This window comes from Amphiprion ocellaris, chromosome 17 (assembly GCF_022539595.1).
Source record: "Amphiprion ocellaris isolate individual 3 ecotype Okinawa chromosome 17, ASM2253959v1, whole genome shotgun sequence".
Taxonomy (NCBI): Eukaryota; Metazoa; Chordata; class Actinopteri; family Pomacentridae; genus Amphiprion; species Amphiprion ocellaris.
Window position 1 is genome coordinate 9,614,775 of NC_072782.1, and position 27,598 is coordinate 9,642,372.

General features: G+C 38.7%; 1 protein-coding gene across 1 annotated transcript in view; it reads left to right on the plus strand.

The window, feature by feature from the left end:
* Positions 1–202: 202 nt before the first annotated feature.
* rgs3a (regulator of G protein signaling 3a) overlaps positions 203–27,598 on the plus strand; it is a 164,073-nt gene continuing 136,677 nt past the window's right edge. The window contains exons 1-7 of the mRNA XM_023287277.3: positions 203–296; positions 12,479–12,529; positions 14,093–14,151; positions 14,228–14,322; positions 14,741–14,809; positions 17,694–17,754; positions 25,099–25,189. Coding sequence (XP_023143045.2) covers positions 218–296; positions 12,479–12,529; positions 14,093–14,151; positions 14,228–14,322; positions 14,741–14,809; positions 17,694–17,754; positions 25,099–25,189 — 505 coding nt within the window. The 5' untranslated portion in view covers positions 203–217. The remainder of the gene's footprint in view (positions 297–12,478; positions 12,530–14,092; positions 14,152–14,227; positions 14,323–14,740; positions 14,810–17,693; positions 17,755–25,098; positions 25,190–27,598) is intronic.

A 27,598-nucleotide genomic window follows, 5' to 3' on the forward strand; every position in this document is an offset into this window, starting at 1 on the left:
AATGTATATTCTACCAGGCCAGTCCATGTCAAACATTTGTAAATCTCTTGACAGTTATATCTTTATTGATTTATAACTGTGTGTTTCCTTGCTGTGTTTTCAGCTGCATGCATATTGTACAGTCAGAATCACAAGCAGGCATCAAGTTTCTTTCCTCTCTTCTTCATAGAAGCTGATACATCCCGCCTGCAGTAGCAGCCAACATGCTCTCTCCAAGATGACCTGTCTCAGAGTTTCCCCGCGCAAACCTCCTGCCAACTCTCCTGAGGCGCCATCCTTCCTCCTCAGTACCCACGGTGAGGTAAATTTCTTTTTTTGGTAGGACTATACATGGTAATTTTTGAAAGTTTGGTAAAATTTTTCCTGCAGAAATTATATAGACCGACTGAGTTTGGAGGTATCTGTATTTCTCTACGTCTGTGTCATCTTTATCTGTCACAGTGACAGTAAAGGAATGTGTCCATATTGCGTACAAGATTGTGCCACGTACGTCTCACACCACAGACACTCGATCCTGCAGTGCGTCTAGGATGAGAAGCGTGTTACTCACAGCAACAAGAGGACTCAGGTGTAGCAACATGTCCTTTGGTCTGGTAATGAGGCTTCCCCTCCTCATCTGGTGACACCCTGAATCATTTATAGGGGGTATTATCCAAACCGGAGGAGGGTGCACCAGAACCGTTGGCTGAGACTAAAGCCTCATCCATTATCCAGTATTTATCGGTCAGCACAAATTAATGTAGATAGACAGTTACATGCGGATGGTTACAATTGTGGGGGTGCCTTTTGTATGTTTTTTGCCTGTGATGCATGTGTGTGGTTATGTCAGGGGTTTAAGTTCCGACATTGGTGGACTTTAAAGGCCCCGGCAAAGGATTATCTCAACATTTTTGTTGTAAAACATCAGATTTACCTTTTTATTGTGAAACTATCATATAGCTACAACACAGTGATTGCTTTAATATGCAAGAGAGCCACTGATCTTTCAACGGAACAGAACATAATCATTCCTATATAAAAGAAATGCACCTTAGAGCTTCGCTGATCTTTTTGAGAAGGGGTTCCTTTTGTGGGCAAGAAAAGGAACCCCTACTTCAGACAAAACACTATGCTTCAATGTTTCCACATTATCAATAGCTTTCTTTTCACAAGAACCCCTATTTTATTCCTGTTGATAACTTTAGTGTCGTAAATCCAAGACTTTTTTAATATTTAACACCGCTCTATGATAAAACAGCCCAAGATGTACGAACACAGAACGTTCTGTTGTTGCTTTAGTCCATCCCGTTGTTCTGCTCTGCTCATTTTATTCAGTCAATCAATAAATCGATCCATCAGACCTTATTTATATAGCACTTTTCATATAAATACAATGCAACACAAAATGCTTTACAAAAAAAAAAAAACTGTACAAACAACCCCCTGTACCCAAAGTCATGTTAGAAATAGAGAACTCTGAAACACAGGGTTTGAGGAACTGAGGAAACACTATCCTATATAACACCCCATATCCAACAAAAACAAACTCATCAGGATGCATGTTCCATTTTAAAAACTGCTTTCCTCAGAGTCCTCACACATCTTACACTTCCAACAACAACAAACACATAATTATTCCCTTTAACCAACACTTGCTGTCTTGTTACCTAATTAACTTCCCCATCTGGTGTTTTTTAAAAAAATGTTATACATATGAGTAAAATAAGCAGTCAGTACCATGACTGAGCATTTCCACCTTAAACTGCAATGTAGTTTCATGTAAATTTAAGGAACCAGTCTTGTAGTTTGGGGCTTTCCATATCAGTATTCTTCTTCATAATCAGTTTGTGGTGTATTCCAGTGTCACAATAGCAATATTTCCTGCCATTGTGTAGCATAAAGTAGATTTACAGCGTTTGAGCAGTCATAGGTGAGCTGGTGTGCTTGAGCTGCAGCGAGTGTGGAGGGCTGAGTGGACTGAGAGGCAGGGACTTCATAGAGAATTGAATGTAAATCACTGTAAGGCAGGACTGGATTATTGTCATGCAAAAACAGATTAATTTTGAGGGGTTTAATCAGCGACCAGAGAGGGACTTTAAAATGGACAAGAGCTCACTTTGGCAGACGTTTTGTCCCTTCTGCCATCGCAGCCCTTCACAAACTGAATTGTTGACACTGTTCCAGACCCATCTGTGTGCATCCATACACATATATATATAGGTTTAGACATGCAGGGACATAACTGTAGGGTGTTTATGTTGTGTGGATATCTGTATGCTTATGTGGGGAATGTGCACAGGCTGGAAAAATGTCCCTTGAGACAATAAATACGGATCTATATTTATTCTTGGGGATTTTTCGCTGCATTGGTTACGCATCTGACCCATAAGGCGTGGCTAAGTTGTTTTGGTTCAGCTCCAAAGTTCGCTCAGATGCTCATATGGCCGACCTCGGCATTCTTAGGAGGAAAGTTCTTGGAAACTTTCCAAAACAAGAGAACACAAGCTTTTACCATAACACAAAATGCACCAAATCCTTGGTACAAATTACATTAGGCATTTTATATAAAATGTAAGGTTAATATGATTTGTTATGTGGAGTTATGATATACGTGACATTTCCACTTGGGCCTTTACTGAGTTCATTCTGACAGTATGCCCTTTCAAAACTAGGCCAAATTTAACTGGACCACTTTCAGAAAACTTCTATTGTTTGGTAGTTATGGACCCTGCAAGGAAAGATTTTTATTTTTTTTTTTACTGACAAAGAGTGAGTTACAGTGAAAAACCAGGTGAAGTGCTGAGCGTTAACTACTGTATTTGGCTGCACTTTTTATTTCTTTCACTTAGGATCCCTATAGTTTTTACACATGTTGCAGCAGAGGACTTTACTGAGGTACTGTAAATCTGCAGATTGAGGTGATTTCTATCACCCTCTTTCACCTATTAATCTTTTCTGCACCACTTACTGTAGCTTGAGGCAAAGCGTGAGTCAGACAGACGGGAAGCAACAGAGAAAAATTATAGATGAAGGATGGGACAGGAGAGAGGGGAGGAATGACACTAAAGATATCGGAAAAATAAAGAATACAGAGGCTTTTTCTGACCTTAACCCGTTAATCCCACTGGCAACAATTGTTGCTGCTCGTTTTTCTTTTAATTTTTATTCTATAAAATGTTGTTTTGGCTCTGGACAGCTAATGCAAGTTTTAAAATCAAAGAATAGGTTGTCTCCTCTAAATTGCATCAATGTCATGTAACTAGTGTGAATGGTCACATGACTAGGCCTCTTTACTTCCTGCCTGCACCGATGAAAGGAGATGTCTTCCTCAAACTTGTACAAGAAGAATTTATTTAAATGTCTAAATTAACAGATATAAGTGAGATATTTTGTACAGACATTTTTAAAAGGGTCTACTACTGATATATAATGAGAATTTTATGCCTGCATGCATCTTTTGATCATAGAAATAGTAAATGTAAGCATGGCAACATTTGTTGCCACTAGCATAATCCATAGTAATGTAGTAAGATCAAACACTCTTAGCTCTACGGTTATTTAAGTGTTTTATGATACTGTGAAATGCAGTAATTGCAATGTTGTCCATTTTAGTTCTCTTCAGTATGCATTGCCATGATATCTTTATGTATCTTACAAAGTTGTGAACACACTTATAACCATGCCTAGTTATATTACACTTCTTAGTGTTATTCTTACTTAAAAAAAAATGTGTAAATAGGTCAAACTGAAGAATTTGTGTAAATTTAGACTATGTGGTTTCCCACCGGCAACAATTGTTGCTGAATATAAAACCTACGTTTTCACTAACAAAACCGACATGAAATGAAAAAATGTATACATATTTGGTGTTAGGAGGTCTAAGGAGTAAAATACATGCACTTATTTTGCAGGAAAAACTTGGGATTAAACGGGTTAAGATAAACTGTATTTTCACAGCGATATTAGTTATTAACCAATTCCATTTAAAGAGTTTTTACACTTTTTTTCCTCTTTCTTGTCTCGTCAGTACTCACAAGTAATTCTAACGATTGTCCAGCACAGAATCAATCAGCGAACCAGATCTTACGTTTGAAATAAGGATTTGAGTTCTCCAGTGACCCAGAGGTAGAAAGTTACCAAAGGACCATTTGGGTATTAAACATTATCTAGATCCTAAAATCTGTTCTCCAGTTAATAGCTCCAGGCTTTACATCATATGAGACAAAATGTACTTCCAGGGATTCAAGTTTTTTTTTTTTTTTTAAATATCTGATGTTTATCTCATGATCAAATTGTTAGAGCAAAAGCAAAAATCTCGAGATAAGTCGAATGAGAATGCAATATATAGAAGTAGTGAACTCATAAGAGGTTAAGCTGTTTGTGACAGTGGCTCAGCTGAAATGATCTAAATCATTTGAGCAAGTTCAGTTTGCCAGCAGTAAAACCAAGACTGGTGTCATTGTGTTGACAGTGTCATTTTGGAGCTATAGCTAAGGTTATCCCCACTGTCACTCAACTGATTGAGGCAGATCGCCTCCTTCTCTGAGCCTGGTACTGTCAGAGGTTTTTTCAGCCTTCCCTATTTTAGGGTTTTTCTGTTCCTTCCCATCGTTGCTCATTGGGAATCCAAAGGCAACTTTGAATTGTTGGGATTTCTCTTCTCTGTTTATGATTTGTAAGGTCTGTACCTTACTTTCCTAAGTGCTGTCAGATTACATATGTTGTGAAGTTGCGCTATATAAATAAAATTGAATTGGATTAGCAATACCTTTAGTATAGTTTAAAAACAAACAAAAAACATAATTAATCATTAGTTTAATTACCCAAATCCAACAGTTCTAAGATGGTGGTTGACCAGCAAGTGCATGCAGGATCTGGCAAATTACAATAATGCTCTTGGTGGATTCTTTAGTTGCTTCTGCATTCTGGGAGGAGTCCACTAGCTTTTTACTTTGGTGTCTGCTCAGCACTCATTCAGCCCATTGAGTGCAACTGAGTGAAAGACTCATAATATTTAGACAGGGGTATTTTAATTAACTGGACACACCTACATAGACTAATAGATACCTATACACTTGAATGGAAATTGCTGTCTGAGCTAAAAAGGGTTTCTATCTTCTGTTTGCTTCCACTACGCGTCAGTGTTTCCCTCTTGCCTCGCCTTACATTCATCTCTTGTCCTTTTCTCAGAATGGATTGTCTGCTAATGATTGCACGTAATTGATGGAAGTTTCTTGTCGTCGTGATTAAAGTGCATGGAGCATTTCCGATTATTAAACATTAAACACATGCCAAGGTCTTTCAGAAATAGGAAATGTGCAGTCTTCCACATCGTGAATTCCTGTAGACCTTTCTCTTTGAAGTCATCAAAGAATGTTCTACTGTCCCTCTGTGGATTCAATGGACACAATAAATTTGATCTACTCCCCTGATTAGGTAATGCAGCAAGAGCTCTGTTTCACTGGTTTTGGCAGCTAACACAGGAAGAAGATGAGTTTCGAGCAGTTATATAACAAGCCCATTTGAAGAAATCCAGTGAAGAAACGAGAGGACACCTTGTGTGTCTCATCAAATCTGCTCTTTGTTCCCTCCTTGGATCAGATGGGATGAATTGGCGCTCGCCCCAGATGAAAACTCTAAATCCTAAACACAGCAGTTTTCAACTTTTCGAAATGGCTCCGGTTTTCAAAGAAAATGTTACAGAACAGGGATTAACTCTGCTCTCTTTTCTTGCGCCTTTCTGCTGATAATGGCTACTTTAACTGTCACATAAAGACTGATGGTGTCCCCTGGTCTGGTCTTACTGGATGCTCTTGGGGTGCAGGTTTTCAAATGTAAATTGAACAAATAAGCAGTAAAGCCTATTAAGGCTGAGAGAGAAGGACTAGGAGGATAACAGAGCCAAACACACAAACACTACATAACCTTCATCAGCTGGAGTACAGCCTTTTCTCAATACTTGTTTTTCTGTAATTTTCTTTGAAGATATATTTTGAGGTCACATTCTGTGTCATACATGCTTGAAATCTACAAAAAATGTTCTATTCCTGAATTGATAGACTAATAAAATGCAAGGCCACCTAAAGGAAGGTTTGTGTCCTTGGTGACCAAAGTTTGGGCAAATTATCCATTTTTGAAATTATTATTTTTAAGTTTAAAAAGTAAATGCAACCCCTGCAGAGACAATGCAGTAAACAAGCATTTCTTTAAATGGAAATGCTTTTAATTTTTTAAGATGAAAATGTTTTTTTTTTAGAAAATGAAGACAAGAAAACAGGCTCCCATATCACTTCCAGTTTCAGATTAATGGGAGAAAACATTCAAAATACACGTTTATGTGTATTTTACTACAATTTGTCTGTTTGGATCTGCAGGTTTAATGTAGAATACATAACTTCAAAAGTTGTGTTCTTAAGCTTTTTTCCTACTCAGGGCCTGGAAACCTCCACTTCAGTACCACTTTTATATACATAAAACTTCCCAGTTTTACTCCTACCTATTTGCTGAGGGTTTTCACAGAGTGTTTTATATTGTTCATAGACTGATACCTTGTTTTTTTTTTTTTAAACTAATGAAAATTGGAGTTTTCTGGCTGCTGACTGTATTTTCTGATTTATGGAGCAATAAAAAGAGAGATCCAGTATCCTATCTGTAAAAACCTTTGATTCTGACACATAAACGGATTGTGACAAAAATGTTGGTGTTGCTTTCTGCAAAGTTCAGAGTCCTGTTCTGAACAGTAATGCAAATTGGGAGATTTTTAAGTATATAATACCTCATTTGAACATTTAAACATAAAATTACCGAAAAAAATCACCATCTTCCTGGAAATAATCAGTTGGAAGTTTCATGTTTATCTGTTTGTTAAAAATTTGATCTTTTTCATCTGCAGTGTCTCCCCTTAAACGGACATTTACAAGAGCACTGGTAGAAATGTAAAACTGACTAACTTAACTGACTTGTTGGGACTCAAAGGCAGGACAAGAATTGTCATCAGAAATTGTCAACAGTTGAAAATTCCTGAAGTTGATCAATTCTGGCTCTTCAAGCTTTGTGGGAACATTGAACATCCTTGGTTTCCCATGAGCCTGACTAGATATCTGGAAATGAAGCTAACTGATGCCTAGAAAGCAGAAAAAGAATGGAATGTAAAGGTATCCAAGTCCTCACAGCTTGCAAATCCCATTTTTGAAATGTCATCAAGAACTGGCAGGCAACAGTGAGTGTGGAAGTCGAGACAAGATCTGGAAGAAGAAGAAAGTCAAAGCAAAGCCTTCATGTGACTGCAAAGGAGCAGAAAAATTTAACTGACACAGGAGTGGTGCTTCACAAATGGAAGAATCACCAGAAGGAATCATACAGTGTAGTGCAAAAGTATTCACCCCCTCCAGAAACCTTCTATTTTTGCATATTTGTCTCACTTAAATGGTTCTAATCATCAGACACATTTTAATGTAAGACAAAGATAACCCAAGAAAACACACAGCAGCACATGATGGCATGTTCTAAAGAGATGCAAGAACATGTGTGAAACAAAATCATTGACACTGAGCAGTCTGGAAAGGGTTACAAAGCCATTGTTAAGGCTCTGGGACTCCAGAGAACCACAGTGAGAGACTTTATCCACAAATGGAGAAACATGGAACAGTGGTGAGCCTTCCCAGGAGTGACCAGCCTACTAACATTTCTCCAAAAGCTAACCTATCCAATCCAGGAGGTCACTAAAGAACCCAGGCGAACATCAGAAGATCTGCAGGCCTCAGTTAAGGTTGCACGGCATTATACCTGTGACCTCAGCAAAGCACCATGTGGATAAACCCTGTCCTTTTAGGTATGAAGGACTGAGGACAGCCAAAAAATAAACTGAGCTTTTTGCCCACAATCACCGACGTTACATCTGGAGGACAAAAGAAGCAGGATTTGACAAAAAGAACACTTTGCCAACTGTCTAGCATATGGAGGTAGAGGTGCTTGTGTGTCACCCAGGAAGAAGGAAGCATGGATTCCACTATCAGCAAATTCTAAATGCAAATGCCGTTCCGTTATAGCTCTCACAGTCCTCCCTCCTGAAAATCAGGCAAAATCTGTAGGTAGATCTTAAATATGCTGTGTGTGCAAGGCAGCCTAAAAATATCTCAGAATTTGAAATGATCCTTAAGAAATAGATGAAAATTCCAGAATAGAAGGAGTCAAATATGTTGGAAATAGTTATAAAACTGGGTTCAGCTGCAATTTGCCAGATCTTTTGCATAGAAATATGTGCTTTTAAATACTGTATATGTTGTTTTTTGCTGATCTATGCGCTTTTGTGTGTGCAAATGTAGTTGTAAAAATCATATTATCTTAGTCACAGGTCACAGAGGTTATCTGAACATAAAACTAAAATCATGTTTGGTTAGTATTGACTTGGTTGGAGTGGACTTGTCCAGTTATTGGACAATGTACAGCAGTTTGTGGCCTAAATGAGCTGGAATATGAGTAAGGAGAGACTCAGCAGTGAAAAAGAGTCAATATGAGTGTTCATGTCTCACATCTTTTTTTGACACTAAGCTTTAAATCTTTGTCTTCTTTCCTAAACCTGTTTTTCATATCTGACTGATTTAATATGTCTTACAGTATTTTGTCACTCTGGTGTAATTCCTTACACATAAACTGTTTTTTTTTTTTAAAAAATCAATAATCTCATAGATTCATCACAGGTTATGAAACATATTGTTGGATGTTCAGTTGGTGAATTTGATGGCAGAAAGGACATAAAACATACAAAGAAAGAGATGATGCAGCACATGTCATCCAGGGAAATAGCCAGAGACAAACAACATCTAAGAAAGGCAATAAATTGAGCATGACACCACTATATGCTGAAGTTTGAAAACAATAACATGTTGAAAATGAGTTTCCTCTTCAATATCTACAACGTCAACAAAATATTAGCCATCTCTGCTTTTATTTGACTAAAAACCTTAGTGGTGTTTCTAATTTATGCCAGATTTTGGCCCAGAGTGGAGACCAGCCAGTCTGTAAATTGATAGTGGGGGCCGGTGACTGACTGTAAAAGAGGAAGTAGAGCAAATAATCCAAAATATACAAGGATTCAGGGAAAGTCATTTTTTAATTTCCATGTAAATGAAAAGCGACTCGGTCATGGCTTTGGTCTTTACAGCACCGTGTGTCTACATTAGATGCAAACGCTAGAAAATTGAGTCTCTTTGTTCTTTGTAGTCTCAGTAATAAATATTTTCTGAAACACAATGGTTCAGTTTAGCGTTTTTATCCTTTCCTGTCTCATTTCTCTCTTTTACTCCAACCTGCTCCACCGCTTCCAAAGGACTGAATGCTTTTATTGTCGAGAGGACTCATTATTTTTTACTGCTGCTGTAAAAAGTCTCATTCTAGACCTTTTATTATGCCGTGTTATTTTAATTATAGACTCTTTCTGTAAAGGTTCTGAGGCTGGCATTGCTCTAACACTGAAGGCTTGTTTTTCCTTGACCTCCCATCACCTGAACAATCACGACTTTGCAAATTCTTGCCTGCTCCACATCCTTCCACACACATCAAGGCCACAAGTGAGGATGGCAGCTGTGCCACCCGAGGGGGCATTCGGTGCATTTCTAGCTCACTAAAACAGTGGATGAGGAGGAGTGGAGTGTACATTTCTTTTAAAAACTTTAATACAGTAACAATATATCCAAGTCAACTCCAATTTTTTTTCCAATCTGCATTTGCATTTTATCAGTTGCTAGGATTTGCTGAACTGTAGGAACATTTAATAGTTTTTGAAGTTCAGCTGAACTTTACTCCTTGATGGAAATTTCTCTGATTATAGTAGACTGGGTAGTCATGCATAAATCCAAGTAATTTATTCCAAGCATTTCAGAGTCTCTGGAAATCAGGAAATAGTCTCAGAGGGATTTTATGTTCCACTATTTTTTATCTGCTAATAATTTCTAGAAGTTTAGTTGTTGCAGTCTGATTTACAATCACTAGCGCTGTTTGTCCCATTAAAACAAGTAGTGCAACGTTCACATAACGCCACAAAACACATGACTTTAACAACAACGGTGGGGGTTTGCATCCTGTCTCATGCTTCAAATTAGTTTGAAAACATTAGGACACATTTGTAGAGACATTCATGGTCCTCAGAGAAGGAAGAAGCAGCACCAGCAGGTCAGGGTTCTCATTAATGAATGAAATATTTCAAATTTTATTAGACTACTTGGAAAAAAACTGTGTTTTCCAGACAATATATTCTCATAACTACAACATACTGCTTTTCTACTAGTGTGACACGTCTTAACGCGTGAAATTTATCCCCTCTTAGGATTAATTAACATTTTCAGATGCAAATTTGAACACCTGTAAAGCTACATATCCATCTCCCTCAACTGCACTATATTACTGCTCATCCATTCTAAGCCTTCAAACCGTACAGAATTATTTAACAAAAAGCTAAATATAGTAAACATTATATATGCTGTACATGCCTACCATCAGCACCCTGGATGTGAGTATGTTTGCATGTAGTGCTGTGCCAGGTACAGCCTCACAGGGCCGCTAGCATGGCTGTAGACTTGTCTTATTCAATAATTAAGACACAGTCCATGATCTGCTCCTAAACTCAATCATAAAATATAGAATATTTGTACAGGACTAGCTGCATACAACTCCACAAATGTGTCTAAGTGCATTTTCATGTGCGTTCATATGCTGTTGGTGAGTTTTGCAATTGTGCATGTATTGACTCGCAGTGCTATCTCATCTTCCATGCTTTATTAAGTCACTCCTCCTCTCACAGGCTGTAGCCTTCAAAATGTTGATGTTCTGCTCTTATAGGCCATCTACTCTCTAAAAAGACAACGCTTCTCTTCTCTTCGCTGCCTCATTTTTCTTCTCTCCAGACTTTCTGAAACCTTTGCTGGTTAATCACCCATTGTTAACACTCCAAATGACTTCTGTTTATCCCGCTGTAATTATGTTTTCTCTTTCTTTGTGTGAGGTGACGTTGTAGTCAATCTATGTATCGATCGCATGTAACCCCTGTTCAATAAAATCACCTGCAGTGTTTCAAGAATGAAGGAGAATCCCATTAGAGGATCAATACTGATGTTTACTGCAAACATGAAGACCTTTTAAGCAACATTGTGAGCGGGTTGTGTCCACTTAAACAAGATGGATTTCCCAGCAGTGCAGGACAAGAAACAGGAAGTGACTTCATTTGACCTTGTATTAAGTCCTGTCAACAGCCCTCTATTTGGATTGTGTCTTTCATTCTTCACTTTTGATCTGTGTTAGGCAGAGAGAGAGAGAAAAAAGCATTGTTAATTTTTTTAGGGACATTTTCTTTTCAAACAAATAGCCTCTTCCAGTACTGTGGTACATTGTGTTTTTTCATGTGTATGTGGGGGCAAAATTGATAATGAAAACAATGAAAACAAACAGCTATTTTCGAAATGCAAAAACAGAAAAAGCCAGAACACTAACACAACAATAACACTACATGACTATATATCTGCCCAGCAACTCAAATAGTTTATTTTATCTCGATCACGAATGATCAGATCTGTTTTTACTGATCTCTTTCCTGCAGAATGCACCACAATTTATGGGAGAATGTTCTGTTATTTTCCAAACACCTTTGACTTTATTGTCAGCATTTGTTAGTTCTCTTTCTACCATTATCCATTTGGTATGTCTTGTGCCTGCAAGGGGATATGAGTAGAGCTTGTACTTTTTCATCTTACTTTAAAATGAGACATGCTTAGATCTAGAAGATACATGGATCAGACACTACATTAATATAATAATAATCAATGTGACTCACTTTACCTGTCTGTGGTTTTAATGTTGTGGCTGGTCAGTGTATTTCTGACTGCGTTTTCACTTTCTTCTACCGTGGCCAGAAGCACAAAAGGATGCCAAGTTCAGTGTGGGAACGACAAACATCCTTTGTACCCATGCTCTGAAGTGCCAGCGGTGTTATCACACAACGGGGCTCCCTCATTTTAGCTTTATACTCGGCTCTTATGAGCAGGATTAATTTAGAACAGCACAAAGCCAATGTTGGCATTGGCCACGACTTGTTAGCCATGTCAACATGACTAACAAGTCTCCTGGAGTTGTTAGCAGCGCGAGGAGGTTTACAGGAAAGGAGAGAAACCGGCAGAGAGAATGAGAAAGAGAATAAGTGACACGAGATAGACAGTGAACAAAGACACACATACAATCTTTGTGAGAACATTTGTTGACATTATGAACTCCCTGATCCCTTATCTAACCTCAGTTTTAACCCAAACCTTAAACTAAATACTAACCCTGAAACACCTCTTCCACGCAAAAGAAGAACAAAAAATTCTCTTTTTACTTTAAATTCATATTTATTGGGTATGTGACTGACAGATATGAAACTAGTATCGATCTGTACAAGAAGGCTGAATTTTCTTAACATAGAACATAATTTTAATACATATGACAACCCTTCTTTTCTCATTTTCAATAGGTCAGCTCAAGCTGTCGATCATCCAAGAGCATGAAGTCCTTGCTGTCAGCGGTGAGTCGTGTCAAATGCAGAGTGTTGCTGTTCTTTGAAGTGAAAGCACTATACAATATGTGCCTGTGTGAAGTAGCTAAAATAATATGAAAAATTACTTTATTTGTGCAGCATGTGTGATATATACTGAATGGCACAGTGCAGATCACCATTCAAACCGTGACAGGCGACCGCTAATGAGAAGTGTAGATTGGTGGGTGCATCAATCCAACCAAAGTGGTTGTTTATTTTGGTTTCCCAGCAACCATTGCCAAGCACTCCCCTACTGTTGTTTGCAATTCTCCTTCGCTCCTCTCAGCATCTTTTTCTCTCTGTATGGCAGGCCATTTATTCTTCAGACATTTTCCTCTGTGTTTGTTCTTGTACAACAGTACAGCACCACAATATGTCCTCCAAAATGACTACATCTGTAAACACCTCTCTCTTACAACAACAAAAGAAGCATAGTAAATGTACTAGTGAGTCATGTAGCAGTTGCTGTTACCTGTTATGATATGAAATCACTATGGTCAAACCAACAACCAATGTGCAGTTTATGTTTCATCTCTGGTTTGTCTCCACAGAAGAAAACACTTTCTCATATTGTAAATGGAGTCAAATTGCACTTGAAGCTTTGGTTTTGTATTACATGTAGTGTCTGAAGTATTATGTTTGTTGTTGATGAAGAGTCATCAGCTATAGTCACACGCCATCCTGATTAATAGCGACCTGAGATGTAGAAACCGTCTCCAGTTGTGTCCTGTAAGGACTCTGTATCATGGCCACTTGAGTAAATAACTCAAAACACCAGAAATACTACAAGTCACAATCAATTTCTGATCAAAATAACCTGTAATTCCACACAATCCTTGCTCATTTTGTCCACTTAACTGTCTTAAAACACCACGACCTCAAAAGTTTAACATTATGTAATAGAATTTGTCTAATTTTAAAAGCGTTAATATTGAAATGACATATGTTCCTTGTCTTACCATGTGCATGTTATTATATAGAACAGCTACAGATAGCAGTTGAGCTTAAGCAATGCAAAAACCTCTCATTGTTCACCAGCAAAATGGAATGTTATCAAGTGCTGTGCTGTGACAAAGGATGAAATACCCACAATAACATGTCTTTGCTGGAAATGATAAAAGCAGAAAATAGTGCATCAAGTGTCGATTAACTCTCACAACTTGCAGCTTTTTTTGTAAAGTATGCAAATTTCCTTTTAGGAGGTCTGAGCCACTGGAAATACTTGATGGCTTCTTGTAAATCATATTCACAGCTTGTTATTTCAGCAGGCAGACATCCTCTTATTCTTCCCTCACAGGCTTCCAAAAGACACAGTAATATGGGCAAATTAATCGAAATCAGACAAGCTAAACACAGCAGCACTTTTCTGTTCAGGAAAAAAGGGTTTGTCCACTAAGACCTGCATGTAAAGCTTTATGGTGAAATACTATGGTGAGACATCGTATGTGTGTTCTCATTTTGACCTCAAACCTAAAAAATTGGATGCACATTTACACAATAGTGTGGCTTGCAAGTTGTTTTTCATTCAGCTGCTTTTCTTTGTGCTCACAGTTTTGGAGGCGAGGGGCTTTCTGACTGAGTGCCAGGAACCATGTGACTCTTATGTCAAGGTAGGAGACACAGTACAGAATAAAGAAAGCCATTGTGTAGGCAAAATCTATACCTTTGCTTTGCTGTGTTCTTCAGGTTGGCATGTTTCCGGACTCCGATCCTCCAGAAAGACAGAAAAGTCCGATGGTTCCGCACTGTAGGAACCCCATCTTCTTACATACCTTTTACTTGTAAGCATTTTTTTTTGAAGATTATGTATTTCCTTGTAGTTTCATTGCTTGTAGCTCAGGCACCACACTGTGTCACTTAACTTGGACGTTGTTTTTTCTGTTCTTCTGTTGATGTTCAGAACAACAGGACTCACAAGGAGCTCTGGTTTCTTTTTGTTAATTCCTTCCACAAGTTCTCCCTATTTTCCCTCTTGTCTCTGTGCTATCATGAAGCAACATCAAGCCTCAGGATAAGCACCGTTTTTTGTTTGTTTTTCTTTTTTGCATAAGTTAGAATATTTTCAAGACTGATGCATCTTTGTGTCCGTTCTCGGCCCCTGAGCGAGTTTGCATTGATAATTTGCCTTGCGTCTCTGTCTGAACACGCAGCTGGAATTTGATAATAGCTGACTCTTTCTCTTTCTTTTTGTTTTGTCAGTGTTGTCAGTGAGGGGGATCTTCATAAGAGAATGCTCTTCACAGTGTGGAACTCCAACTCCACAACAAGGTACCTGCTGAGAAAGTTGACGATGATGATGATTGCAGTATTTTTTCATTTGAACTCCTATTAAAAATACTTGTTTTTGAGAAGCTACAGCGCATTAGCAAGCGTACCACATATGCGCAGACACAACGGTTCCTCCTAAGGCAGCAACATACCATTTTATAATTGATGCTGCTCCTGCTGCATGCAGTGTTTGTGTGTTTTTTTTCCTTTGTATGCCTGTTTCTGAATCTGGCTGAGTGAATGTGTTACTCTCGCCTCCCTGCCTCAGCAGACGTAGGCTGAAACAGGGTCATTGCTGGGGATGGAGGACATGTGGTTGAATGAGTCACACATTTTGAAAGATATTTTTTTCCTTCGGTTCTTGGGAGGATAATGTAGAAAAATTGCTGGGCTTCCCTCTATTTTCCTTAAAAGATTCTTGTTGTCTTCAGATGATTACATATAAATACCTATATTGCATTTATTCAAAAGGATGTATACAGATGTCCTGTATAGTGGGAGGATTGCAAGAGTGGTTGAGCTGAGATCATGGAATGATTATAAAGATAAAGACCTTTTTGGGACAGTTTCTGGGGCACAGCTTAAGAGCGATTTTCTGATCTTTGGTAAGCAATTAAGCCTCATTCACACCAAACGTCTACATGGTATTAATTGGGAAGCGCCAGTAGAAACAAATGCTTCCACAAGAATTACACATTGGATATTTGCTTGCCTGATTACTTGAATATTCTTTTTATTGAGTTAATAGGAGATACCAAGTGTATTTTCCCCCATGGATTAGATTTTTTCAAAGCAGTAGGCCCAGTCTCCGGGAATAGGTACACATTTAGTCCAAGATGAATGAGGTGGACGTACATATTCTCATTGTCACTGTGCAGAACAACCAAGGTTACTGTACTTCTAGTTGTATTTAGGCATCTTTGTTCACATACTTCTGCAGAAAGCCATTTCACACACTGCAGTGGATTCTCCAGATGTCCTGGGCAATCACAATATTGTAGCCCTCACAATGAGGCAGGGCAGCATCTGTTCAGCGCAGTCTGTCACTTCAGATGAGCAGCAATCATCTGAGTCCTTTGACAACTGAACTCTGTAATAGCTCAAGGAAAAGACCTTGCAATCAACCTGTTGAGTCCTCTTTCATGGACCCAAGGACATCACGCAGCATCCAAGGGAATATTCTCATTGTTAGAACTCAAGAGGACTGATTTGGACCTTGTGTTGAATATATGATTGTTTATACCTTATCTTCCATTGTGGTTGTTGGAACCAAGATGAAAGTAGCACTACTAGAAAACATGCCTGTGGTCTCTGCAGGGATGATCTTTAGCCCTGCATTCATCTCAGAAACAATTTTATATAAGGTCCAGATGAAATGTCATGAAATGTGCTTATTCAACTCCCCCTCCTGCTGTGCTGCAGTGAAGAAGTTGTGGGGAGCGGTGCCTGTTCAGCAAATCCTCTTAAATACCACAGAGCACTAGTCAAAGTGCGGCTGTAGCCATGCTCAGCTGATGCTTACATGAATGCAGCCATGTGATGTATTGACACAATGACAAGGTGAAGATAAAACCAGATCTTCACTTAAATGTCTGTTTATGATTCCAGTCAAACCCTATGATTAAGTGGCGATCGGTCCAGATTATGCTCAGCTTGGACAGACTCCAGCCTCCCTGTAACCCACAAGGATAAACGGCTATTGTTATTGGATGATGGATTTAAAATAGATAATCATTCAATAAAACATGAGACAACTGCTGAAAAATTAATCTATACACAACAACTATTGCAGATTATTATGAATGTACATGAGTCCTAAAATTCATATGAACCTTTTCACAAAATCACAATTTAGATTTTTTTTTTGCTTTCAATCACTATATAGTGCAAGCATGAGTGATATTCCTGCATTTTTATACATCATCTTATTCCTCTCTATGAAGATCTACACTGTACCAAATGTGTTCCATGTGGACAGCTGCCAGCTTTGCACACATGTTTATCCACAGCCGTGACAGGCTTCAATTTTTTGTGTTTGATCAGTGTTTTAAAAAACAATATATAAAAGAAAACAAAGAAGAAGAGGATGTGACATGTCTGAATTTCAGCGATTGCAACTAAGGTACCAATTGAAGGTAAAAGCAACCTCAGCTGATGATAACATGTTTTTGCATGTACTGCACATTGACTGATGGCTGAACAAGTTTGACAGAGCTGAGTCTGGTTTCACTGGAAGTTCGTGGTGGTTTTTGGTCACTGGTTTGCTCTACTGAGTGGAGCCAAGAAACATTTCTGGTGTTCATCAGTGCTGACGGCCGGTTTGCCACGAACACAGCATCAGCAGCTGCATTACCACTGTCCAGCTGTGAGGTTGTCGAGAACTGTTTTTCTCATGTATGCATAATTAAACATCTCCACCCCCTCCAACACCACCATACACAGAAGGCTGTTTCTACATGATAGCATATTAGTCCAATGCCAGTTTGTTGTTTATGTATTGCTCAAGTGTCATATTTTAAAGATTTTCCCTTTTTAATATTACTGTGTCTTCATTATTAGCTTATTGTGCTTTTAATGTTGCCTTTTTCACCTAAGGGATTAATCTTGTGCTTTCTGTTTCATTATAAATGAGCCTGGATGGCGCTGTGGGACCAGATTATGCTTGACAAAGTCTGACAACAAGATGAAGAGCACGATAAAATTTTAACAGCATCACTTGGATTTGTTGTTTGGGATATTTTATTTAGCACTTTTGGGCGGTTAAAAAACACATTTCGGATGTCTGACCTGAGTTAGAGAACACACTGGCTTTACCTAAGGGCATAAATTGATTTTTGTTTTCCTCATTTATTCTCTCTGTCCGTCTCTCTCTCTGTATCAACAGAATGAGTGTCCTGCTCGGCTGCATGAGCTTCAGTGTTCGCTCCCTTATGGATCCAGAGAAGGTGAGTTTGAACACAGATTATGGCTATAAAGACCTTCTGTGAACAGTGTCCTTTTCAACTCTCCCTCACTATACAAATGTGTGCGTCTTTGCATTACGCCATGAATATGAGAGTTTAATTCAGTGTGAATGAATTCCAGTGACCTCGATAGTTATGAGGAAACACTTAGGGGTTACCAGTGTTACGGCACAGCAGTGTTGCCTCCAGATACTGGCTTGAAATGCAGTGTGAGTCACTCTGTCTACTGAAATGTTATGTATCGCTCACACACGTACTATGATCACTCACAGGTACAAGTAGTTTAAGCTGTTTTGTGCCGCCATGATTGTGGCAACTTTCTGTTTGTGTATTTTAGTGTGCACACAAGACATGCACACCCGCAACTAATTTATTTACTTGTTATTAATTTAATTTGTGCACAGACTGCCTCTAGTTCATCCTTTCTTTTCAACTTCTTTGAAAAAGTCAGAGTGAGAATTTGTGCTTTACTGATTTCACCTGAATTATGACATTTAGCTTGAACCACAACCACTACACACCTACTACCTGCATCCAGCTGCTGCATTAGAAGTGTGTCATTTCCTTCACCATCATTTTGACAATGAATGCATAGCTGTTACAATTAGTTTACAATTTTATTCTCCATAATGATCGTCGCCATTGTTGTTTAATTCCTCGTGCTGCACACACTGAGACAGAGCCACCCTCCTCCTCCAACCCAAACTTCTCTTCAACCCAAACTTCTACCATCATCTTCTCAAGCTTTCCCCTCCCCTGCCCACCTCAGTCCCACCTCAGTCCCACCTCACCTCACTCCTCCTTCTCTGCTCTCTGTTGTCTTGGTTGTCTGTTAACATGCTGCCGTTACAAATTCATTTCCTATTAAAGATCAATAAAGTATCTATTCTGTTCTATTTTATTCTATTCTATAACTCATCACCAACCTCTTCATTCCTCTTAACTGCCTCAGCAATAGGATTTATGATTTATAACTTTAGAACTGTAAATCGAATGTAAACATCAGCAGAAGTCCAGACCCCATCAGAGAAGAACACAATATGACCAGCGTGAGTTCAAGAAAGCGTTTAGCTGCCCTGAATCCCCGCTACTGGGATGTGTTTGGCAGAGCAAAAAATAAAGCTCTGCTGAACCAGGTCGAAGAGCTGAAGGCAGAGCTGCAAAGAGCTCGAGAAGAAATTGTTTCTCTGGAGACGCACAACAAAGAACTGTGTGAAAACAGTATGGCCCAGAAGAACACAATTCAGCAGCTCACAGAAAACGTCATTAACCAAGATGCCAAGATCCAGCATCTCTCTAAGTGTACCACCGACCAAGAGGCCCAGATCCAGCAGCTGTCTGAAAATGCTGCCAGTCAGGAGGCAAAAATTCAGCAGCTGTGTGAAAACACACCCAAACAGCATGCTAAGATCCAGGAACTGTCTGCCTACCTCAGATCTGAAGGGGAAGAAAATAAAACTCTGTGGGGTCAAATTTTATATTTGACCACTGAGCTAGGTAAGTTCAAGAAGTCAACTGATGACTGGAAGGATTTATACCACAGAGAGAGAGAAATGTATGCAGAGAGCAAAAAGCAAAAACTGGATCTAGAGAAGAAGCTGAATAGCGCGGCTCAGCACCTCTGGGCCGATGGTGGCCAGACAAAAGCAGCTGATGAAGGGCTTGAATGAGCTGCACGCATCGTATAAGGAACTCCAGCGCTCTCATTCACTGTTGAAAGAACAACAGGAGCAGCAGGCACAGAAAGAAATGTCACTTCAACAAAGTGTCTCTGAGCAGAAGGAGATCATAAAAAGTCTTCTAGCTGAGCAGCAACACATGAGCAACAAGATCATGCTCATGACAGAAGCTGCTTCAGAGAGAGAGAGGCCCTTCCAGCAGGAGATGGAGGAACTCAAACGTGAAGTCCACCTTCAGAGCTTCTCCAAATATTGAGGACGACAGTGTTCATCCTGATATTGTCCACCTGGAAGAGCATGTGGGTTACCTTAAGCAGGAACTGGAGCGAGTCCATGCCGGGGCTGAGGAGCAGAGCGATCTGCTCCATAAACAAAGCCCTGTACCAGAAGGAGAAAAGACGTAGACGCACACTCGACAAACAGCTCAAGAAAGCTAAGAAGCAGCTGGAAACTGAGCAGAAAACCAGATCTGCTGCTGGACGCACCAAACCACCCAGAGACTTTATCAGTGTACGTTATCTGTAAGCTTTGAGAATCTGTTTTTATCATTATATAGCATTGATCAATCTATTTATTTGCATCATTTTGTATTAATACACACCCCAACGCACATAAATGCACTTTAAGTGTCACAGAATACATCTGTCCTTTACTGATTTAGACGATTTCTTAAAAAAAAAAAAAAAAAAACAAAAAAAAAAAAAAAACAGCTATTTCCATTGGTCACAGTAATACAGAAACATTATATCCCCTTCTTCTCTAATCAAATTAAAATTATTTTTTTCATAAACACTTTGTTCCCTGTGGCAGCATTGTGAACAAAACATGAACAAAATAAGTGTACGTTTGGAGATGTGTGACTTCATGGAGACTGGAATGACAATAAGACCGGCTTTGTTGTTTGCTGTCACAAAATAACAAAGCACAAAATCTATTCCTCTTGTCAGTCTGTGTTTGAGCTGTCAGAAACGGCACATCCTGTTCTCATCACACTTGTGTTGCTTACCGCGGGCTCTGGCGTCTGTTTGGCTTCCTGGTGCACTAAAGGATACTGAAATTATACAGCTACCTCTATGCACAGCAGTGCTTTGAGTTGAGTGCAAACATCAGCTTGCTCAGGCTAAATGGCAGAAGTTACAGAGTTCTGTTCAGTCCCCTTCTAGGAATTGAACACCGTTGCTTCCACTATTTGCTGACGCCTGAGCACACCTGCTCAAACACTGTAAAATCACTTTGCACAACACAAAGGCAAGTTTTATTATTAACCTAATTCAGCCCTATGTGTTTGATATGGAATACTGATACAGAAAATCCCTCCCTGCAAACTGATGGGATTAGTTCTTTAGATTTGTTGCATATGAAATTATGAATCGGTGGTTTTTACACTGTCATTGGTACGCTTCAGCTTCAAGGAGAAATACTCAGTCATGACTGCATATTTTGCTCATGATGCGTATAAAAAACACCATATGGACACGTTAACTAGGTAAGAAACCTAATTTTCACCAGATGTTAGCGTAATTGCATTGTCTAGTTAGAAATAAACAGAAAGATGCCGTCTAGATCACACACAGACAAAAACACACCACCACCAAGACCATATACACACTGAAAAAATGGTAAAACGCGAGATGTTCAAATTTTAAATATGCAATTTGTATGCAAGACGTGATTGTTGTATGTTCCATATTTGAACATATATCAGTCATGTAAAAACATTTTAATCTTGAGGGATGTAAAATCTTGAAAAATGAAAAAGTTATGTTTTGTCTGGAAACTTCGCCCACACCTTGCAGAAGAGCAGTTACAGTTCGCCATCTTTTAACTGGAGTCGGCCAATATATGGGCCATTCCAGAATTCGAGGACATTTGGGCTTCAGAAATTTTGAAAAATGCACCTTTTAGAATTTTCTGCTACGTATTCATCAATAATGCGTAATAAACTATCAAAAAGGCTTGATTAGCTCAGCTTACACATCAATGGTACCATTTTTATTCCATGTTTTGTTGTTTGCTAACCCTACTCGAGTCGCAGTAATAGGGTTGCTAATCCGTGCTGATGTTAGCTTTTACTCAGGAGTAGAAGCGAGATATTTAGCTAGTTGTTACTGCTGACCAAGAGGACAAACTTACTGATGGAAAAAAGTAAAAAGAGTTTGTCTTTTCCTTATAATATGCATAACAGAGTTGCATGAGGTAGAGTGAGGCATTCAATCAAGGATGATAATGTTAAGAAAATATGAAAAATAGAGGAAAGGACATAACTTTGCTCTACCCATTCTTTTGGGAGACTGTTTGATGATGTTAATTCCAGCGTATCATGTGAATCACTGTTTTCTTCTTCTACCAGCTAAAAAAGTTATGCTAACAGGGTTGTTGTGGGACACACGTTCCATGCATAATAATTATTTAAAATGTTAAGTTTAAAAAAAATGTTCCCACAATTACAAGAGACATCAATGAAAAAAAAAATAATGCCAAAAAAGAGATTTAAATTTCATTTTACCTGTTTTATTTGATGTTCAGTTTGGTCATTACTAGGGTGGGACAAGAGAAAAATAACATTTTAGGGGGAACTCCAGACTTATTTGGCATTTGAAAAAAATGTTTTCAAATATTCTTTTCTCCTAGTTTTTTTTTTTATTTTAGATTCGATCTCAAGACAAGTAAATTTACACAACTACATGTTTTAGTATTTTGTACATGGATTACTTGAAATTTGATGGGTGGGATGTAAAATGTCTGATCTGAGGAGCTCCCTACAAGGTAAAAGTAATTAAATCGTACTAAATGTTTGTCACAGTCAGACATCATTGTTACAGACTCATTGTTTCATACAGCTCAAAAAGTTTTAATTTGTTAGTAACATCGAACAAATGAATAAGTTACATTGTTGAAAGTTTAAAATGTGTACATATAACATATGTTCTATAGTGTTAAATTCTTTGAAGTGTTAGTCCAGTAGGGTTTTTTTCCCGATATGTAGAACCGTGAAGTTTACCGTTAGCCGCCTAAATCGGTGGCTGGAGGGGGGCAATAACCGACAGCGGCCACCTGCAGCCACAGAGGGTTTTCCTCTGGTTGCATTACGTCACATTTAAGGCAGAGCCTGTAGTAGCGAAGAGAGGATGTAATGCAAGTTTAACTCCAGAATGCTTGACTTTCAATATTTCAACCCCAGAGTGTTATTGGAGGACATGACTTTTTTTTTTTTTTTTTTTTTTTTTTACTTTTGTGACATTTTTCAAAATTTGTAATTTTCATGTTGAAATTCAAGGTTAATGAAGTTACATTTATGGTTCCTTGCCAGTTTGTGGTTAAAAAAAAAAAAAATCCAAGAAATGCATATATCATCATTTAGCACAACTACTCAACCATAAAATGTGAGTTTCGTCAACTAACCACGGATAGTTTTGACTTTTTGACTGCAGATATGGAAGAGGACCGAGCCGCCAGCCAGTCTTTTTCCAACTTTAGAGAAAAGCGTCAGTTCTGCTGATTGGTCAAATGCCACGATGTAGTGTGCTATAGCGTAGAGTGATCTTCGCTGATTGGCTGGGTGAAAACCACATGCTTCTCGTTAATTAGCATACACAAGTCATGTTTGTTTTGTAAGAAATCGTTTGATGTGTTTAACTTAAATCATTTTTGCTTAACATGATATTATGTGCAACCGATGTACATATTTTTTTTGACATGTAAATTCAACCGACTTTTTTTTTTTCAGTGCACTGAAAATAACCAGAAACTGAGTGTAAACATTCTTGAGGGGACAAAGCATTTCACATTTCATACGCTTATTACTGCTAAAGAGGAGTGAGAGGAAAAACACAAAACAGACACGAAGAGTGACACCACCTCATCCAAACACCTACTTTGTAGCAGAGAGGAGAACACTAGCCCTTAGTTGTCCTCCCAAAACTGTCCCCGGTGATAGCAGATAAATGTGAGGTCTAAAAGTTCAGTGGGGCTGTTTGGCTGAGTTAGAAGTAATATGTCGTCCTCTGCTGCACAGAATATCCCCATAACTGCTTGTCTTAGCTCTTTCCTTACACTGTTTAATTATTCAGATCTAATTTATCCTTCTGTCTGTCCTCTGCCTTTACAGATGGGATATTTTTTCTTTCACCACGTTTAAAAGGAAATCCATGTTTTCGTGGTTAGTGCAGTAACACAAGTTTGGTTTAAATACATTAGTGGTATTATTCTTATATACTGAAAATATGTAACTGAGTTTGTGACATGGTAAAATTAAACATTCTGGAGTTTATTACTGCAAAATTGTAAAAGCCCCCTACCTGCTTTAATCTTGACTTTGTGACCCAGGCTTTAAGATGACACTTAGAGAAACTAATTAACAAGTTGGCATAAAACTCCTAATCTGGTGTTTGGCAATAAAATAAGAAGAGCAGAACTGAACACAGCTGCAAATGTACCAACCCCTCTCTTAAAAAACTCTTCTGTAGTTTCAATTAACACATCGGCGATGGGAAGCCAGCCAACAACAGAAAGAAGAAATTATATTTTACACCGGCTTATGGCTCCCTTCCTCTTAACATTTATCCGGATGAATATTTAATTGGCTTAATATGCTAATGAGGGAGATTTAGCTTTGAGTCATGGGGAGTTATGTCTCTTCATCCTACTCGCCACATCCGTCATTCACCTCTCTTGTTGTTTTTCCATTCATTCCTTCCTCCAAGCCCATCCCTTTAGTGTTTCCTTCCCCTCTGTTTCATTTGCGGCCTTTGAGTTGTTATTTTTATGAACCTGCTCTACTTGCCTGTCAGATTTTGTCATATGTTCGCACCCTTTAGTGCTTCCTTTTTACTTCTCTTTCATTGCCTGCTTTGCCTTTTCATCTCCCTCCTGTCCAACAGCTCTCTTTGCCCCACTCTTTTTTTTTTTTTTAACCCCCCTCCCTTTGTCACATGTGCAGGGTAGTATTGGACGATGGCATAAATCCCTCCCTGACTTTCAGGACATATGCCCTCCCCATCCCCCCTTCTTCTATACAAGTTCCCCGCCTGTCCTCCCCCCCACCCCTTGTCCCACAGCCTGCAGAAATCTGTCCACTCAGATAAGATGCTTTTAAAATGGAGATTATTGTCACTGTCCACAGCGTCACATTATTCAGTACAAAAGGAGGAGGCTGGCAGTGTGTGCGCGTGCACGTTGGATGAATGTGCGACACGGTGAAATGATGGCAGACGCCGCTGTCATAGTCTTGTTTCCAACTCCGTGTCCACATCATTGGGATTACAAATTGCAGTCCCTCTGCCTCAGCCTGCACGGTTTTATTTAACACACATGTTGCAAATACACAACACAATGCGCACACACACACTGACGTACACACCATCTGGCTCACAAGGCAGGCGTGCAGAAGTCGGGGCATCAGCTGCTGGGATAAGCATTGAGAGGGTGTGTGCGTTCAGTGTTTGCAGCCCTGAAGCAACAAACAAACTCTGTGCTTGTGAGTTTCTGTACAATGTGTTTATGCTGTCACATAGATGATTCATTTTAATTTTAGTAGTTCTCATTAGGTTGAATCTCCAAGCTGGAAGTCAGCATTCAGGCACACATGTTCACATGTATAACACACAAATACAGTCAATCTTCGTGTGTGTGTGTGTGTGTTCTCCAGGAGGTTCGTGGATGGTACTACCTACTTGGGGAAGAGCTGGGGACGAAGAAGCATCTTAAAGTGCCCACACAACACAATCACCACAGCATTGGTGAGATCAGTTAATCATTAATCAGGTTGATGTGGTGAAGATGAACATTAGAGCAGCAGCATCTAGTTGTTGTTCAGATTCTTGTTTGCTTGTTCTTTGAGATATTTTTAATTTAAATTAGGAGACCTAAATGTGTCTTCAGGCTATGTTTTATTCAGGTTCATTTGACATTGATGTACCCCCAGCCCACCAGTAGACAGGGTTGGTCCCCAGAAGTCTGAATCAGTGTTTGTGAGACTGTAATCAGTACACTACAATTTTAATGTGGTGTTGACTGCTTCTTTCGCTCAAGGTAACTTCTAGCATATGAAAAACAACACCATATGGAGAAGGTAACATAGTAAAAACAAACAGATATTTGCTGGAAAGGTCCAACAAAACATATAAATGTTCCCTAAACTAAGGTTTCGAAATATGTATTGTCTTGGTATCAGTGATGAAATTCTGTGTGGGTAGAAGTTAGGGATATTACCACTGATGTCAAAATTTTCAAATGATATCCTGCTGTACTAAAAATCAATTTGTGAAAACCCAATGACCGTAAAAGTTTTACAAAGTAATGAAACCCAAATTACATTAATTCTCTGACAGTCATTCCATCTCAAATGGTCACATTTTTCAACTCAACTATTTTTATCACTTAAAATATGGATAGTTATAAAGATATTGGTGACATTTTAGATTGATATATCAAAAAATTTCTGAGATAATCAAAAAAAGTATCCATGACCTACTTGGTCATGATTTTATTATTTTATTATTATTTTTACCACAGTGAAGTTTGGGGCTCTGCTTGGATGACAACATCTCAGGAACTATTAAAGATAAAGGACTTAGATTTTCAGTTATTTCTCATCATCAGTGTCAATTTCGTTGGCGAAGACGCTGCCGAAAAATATTCATCAACGAGTTCGGATTAAAACGAAATGAAAATGTGAGGGCAGGGCGAATGGAGAAGAGATCCAATCAGAACTGCTCTTTTTGTTTGCAAGTTGGGAAGAAATCCAATCAGAGCGAATCTTTTGAGGATAGATTGATCTATGCGGAAGCCGTAGAGCCATTCTAAACTTTGCACAGTTTGCAGGACGCTTTCGCAACAGTTAGGTTGTTTACATTATATTTAGTTATGTTAGTTGCACAGCTCTGGTTGATTTCAGTTGACTTGACTCGTTAGCAACACGTGAACGTTTTGCAGTGCACCCGGTCCGAGTGCAACGGCATGTCTCATAAACAACAGAAATGTCTGAGCTAGGTCTGGGACGAAAACGAAGAATTCACATCTGGTCACACTTCACTTATGACAAGTTGTCGTATTTGGAAAGCCATGGTCATGTTTTTGACATTAAGATAAAATAAAATACATGTTTTGTATTACAACTGTTAAATCTGTGTCTGTATTGCATATTCAAACCTTAATACCATTCCATAACAGCCTGATGGATATTTCTAATGACAAGATATTCTGGAGGAACATTTAGTCAAGTAAATCCACTGTGGATTTAGTTGACTACAATCTGCTAATATTTGATCTACAAAAACTAGAGTAAGACTAAAAGACTTAAGACTAGACTAAGACTAAAACTTTTATTATATTTAGTCGACTAAAACTAGACTAGGGCTAAAAGTTTTCAGATTACTAAAATGTGACCAAAACTAAATGGTGTGTTATTCAAAAGGTTAAGACTAAATCAGAATTTGCTGTCAAAATTAAAACTGCTCATCATGTCATTTATTCAAAATTTGTAATATTGTACATGTAGATCAGACAGGCATTGATTATGGGTGGGTTGGAATATGGGAAAAATGAAGGCTGTCATAAATAGACCCATGTTTGAGCACACATTAACAAAAAAACTGATAATGCAGAAGTCAACTTGTAATGTTTTTCTGAACCATGTGTATTTGCATGTCACAATATTAGAAAACAATACATGTAGAAAACTTTTCAATATGAAACACTTAATCACAAACATGAGAAGAAAATTATTTTCATTGAACTTTCAGAACTCAATGAGCAGTTATGACATGTTGTATCACAAAATCTGTAATATTGCTACATAGTGTAATCCAAATACTATTTTATATTTTCGTAGTTTCAAGCAAATCCGAGATGGTTGAGCGGAAGGCTGCTGATGATTTCAGATGGTGCGATCCAATGGAAACTGTCAAAACACAGCCCAACTTAAGTCCTGTAAAAACATGCAATTTTCTTTATATTCTCCCATGTTTGTGTGCAGTAGGCTCCTGGCTCTGAGTCTTTATCAGTCTTCAGATTGGGAGGCGGGGCCACTGGGGAAACGAGGGATTAAGAGAGGGGAAAAAGAGCGAGGGATTGGGAGAGCGAATGAGGGGAAAGACAGAGAGAGTGTGTGGCAGGGATGAAGGGAGGGATGAAGGGAGGGAGGGAGG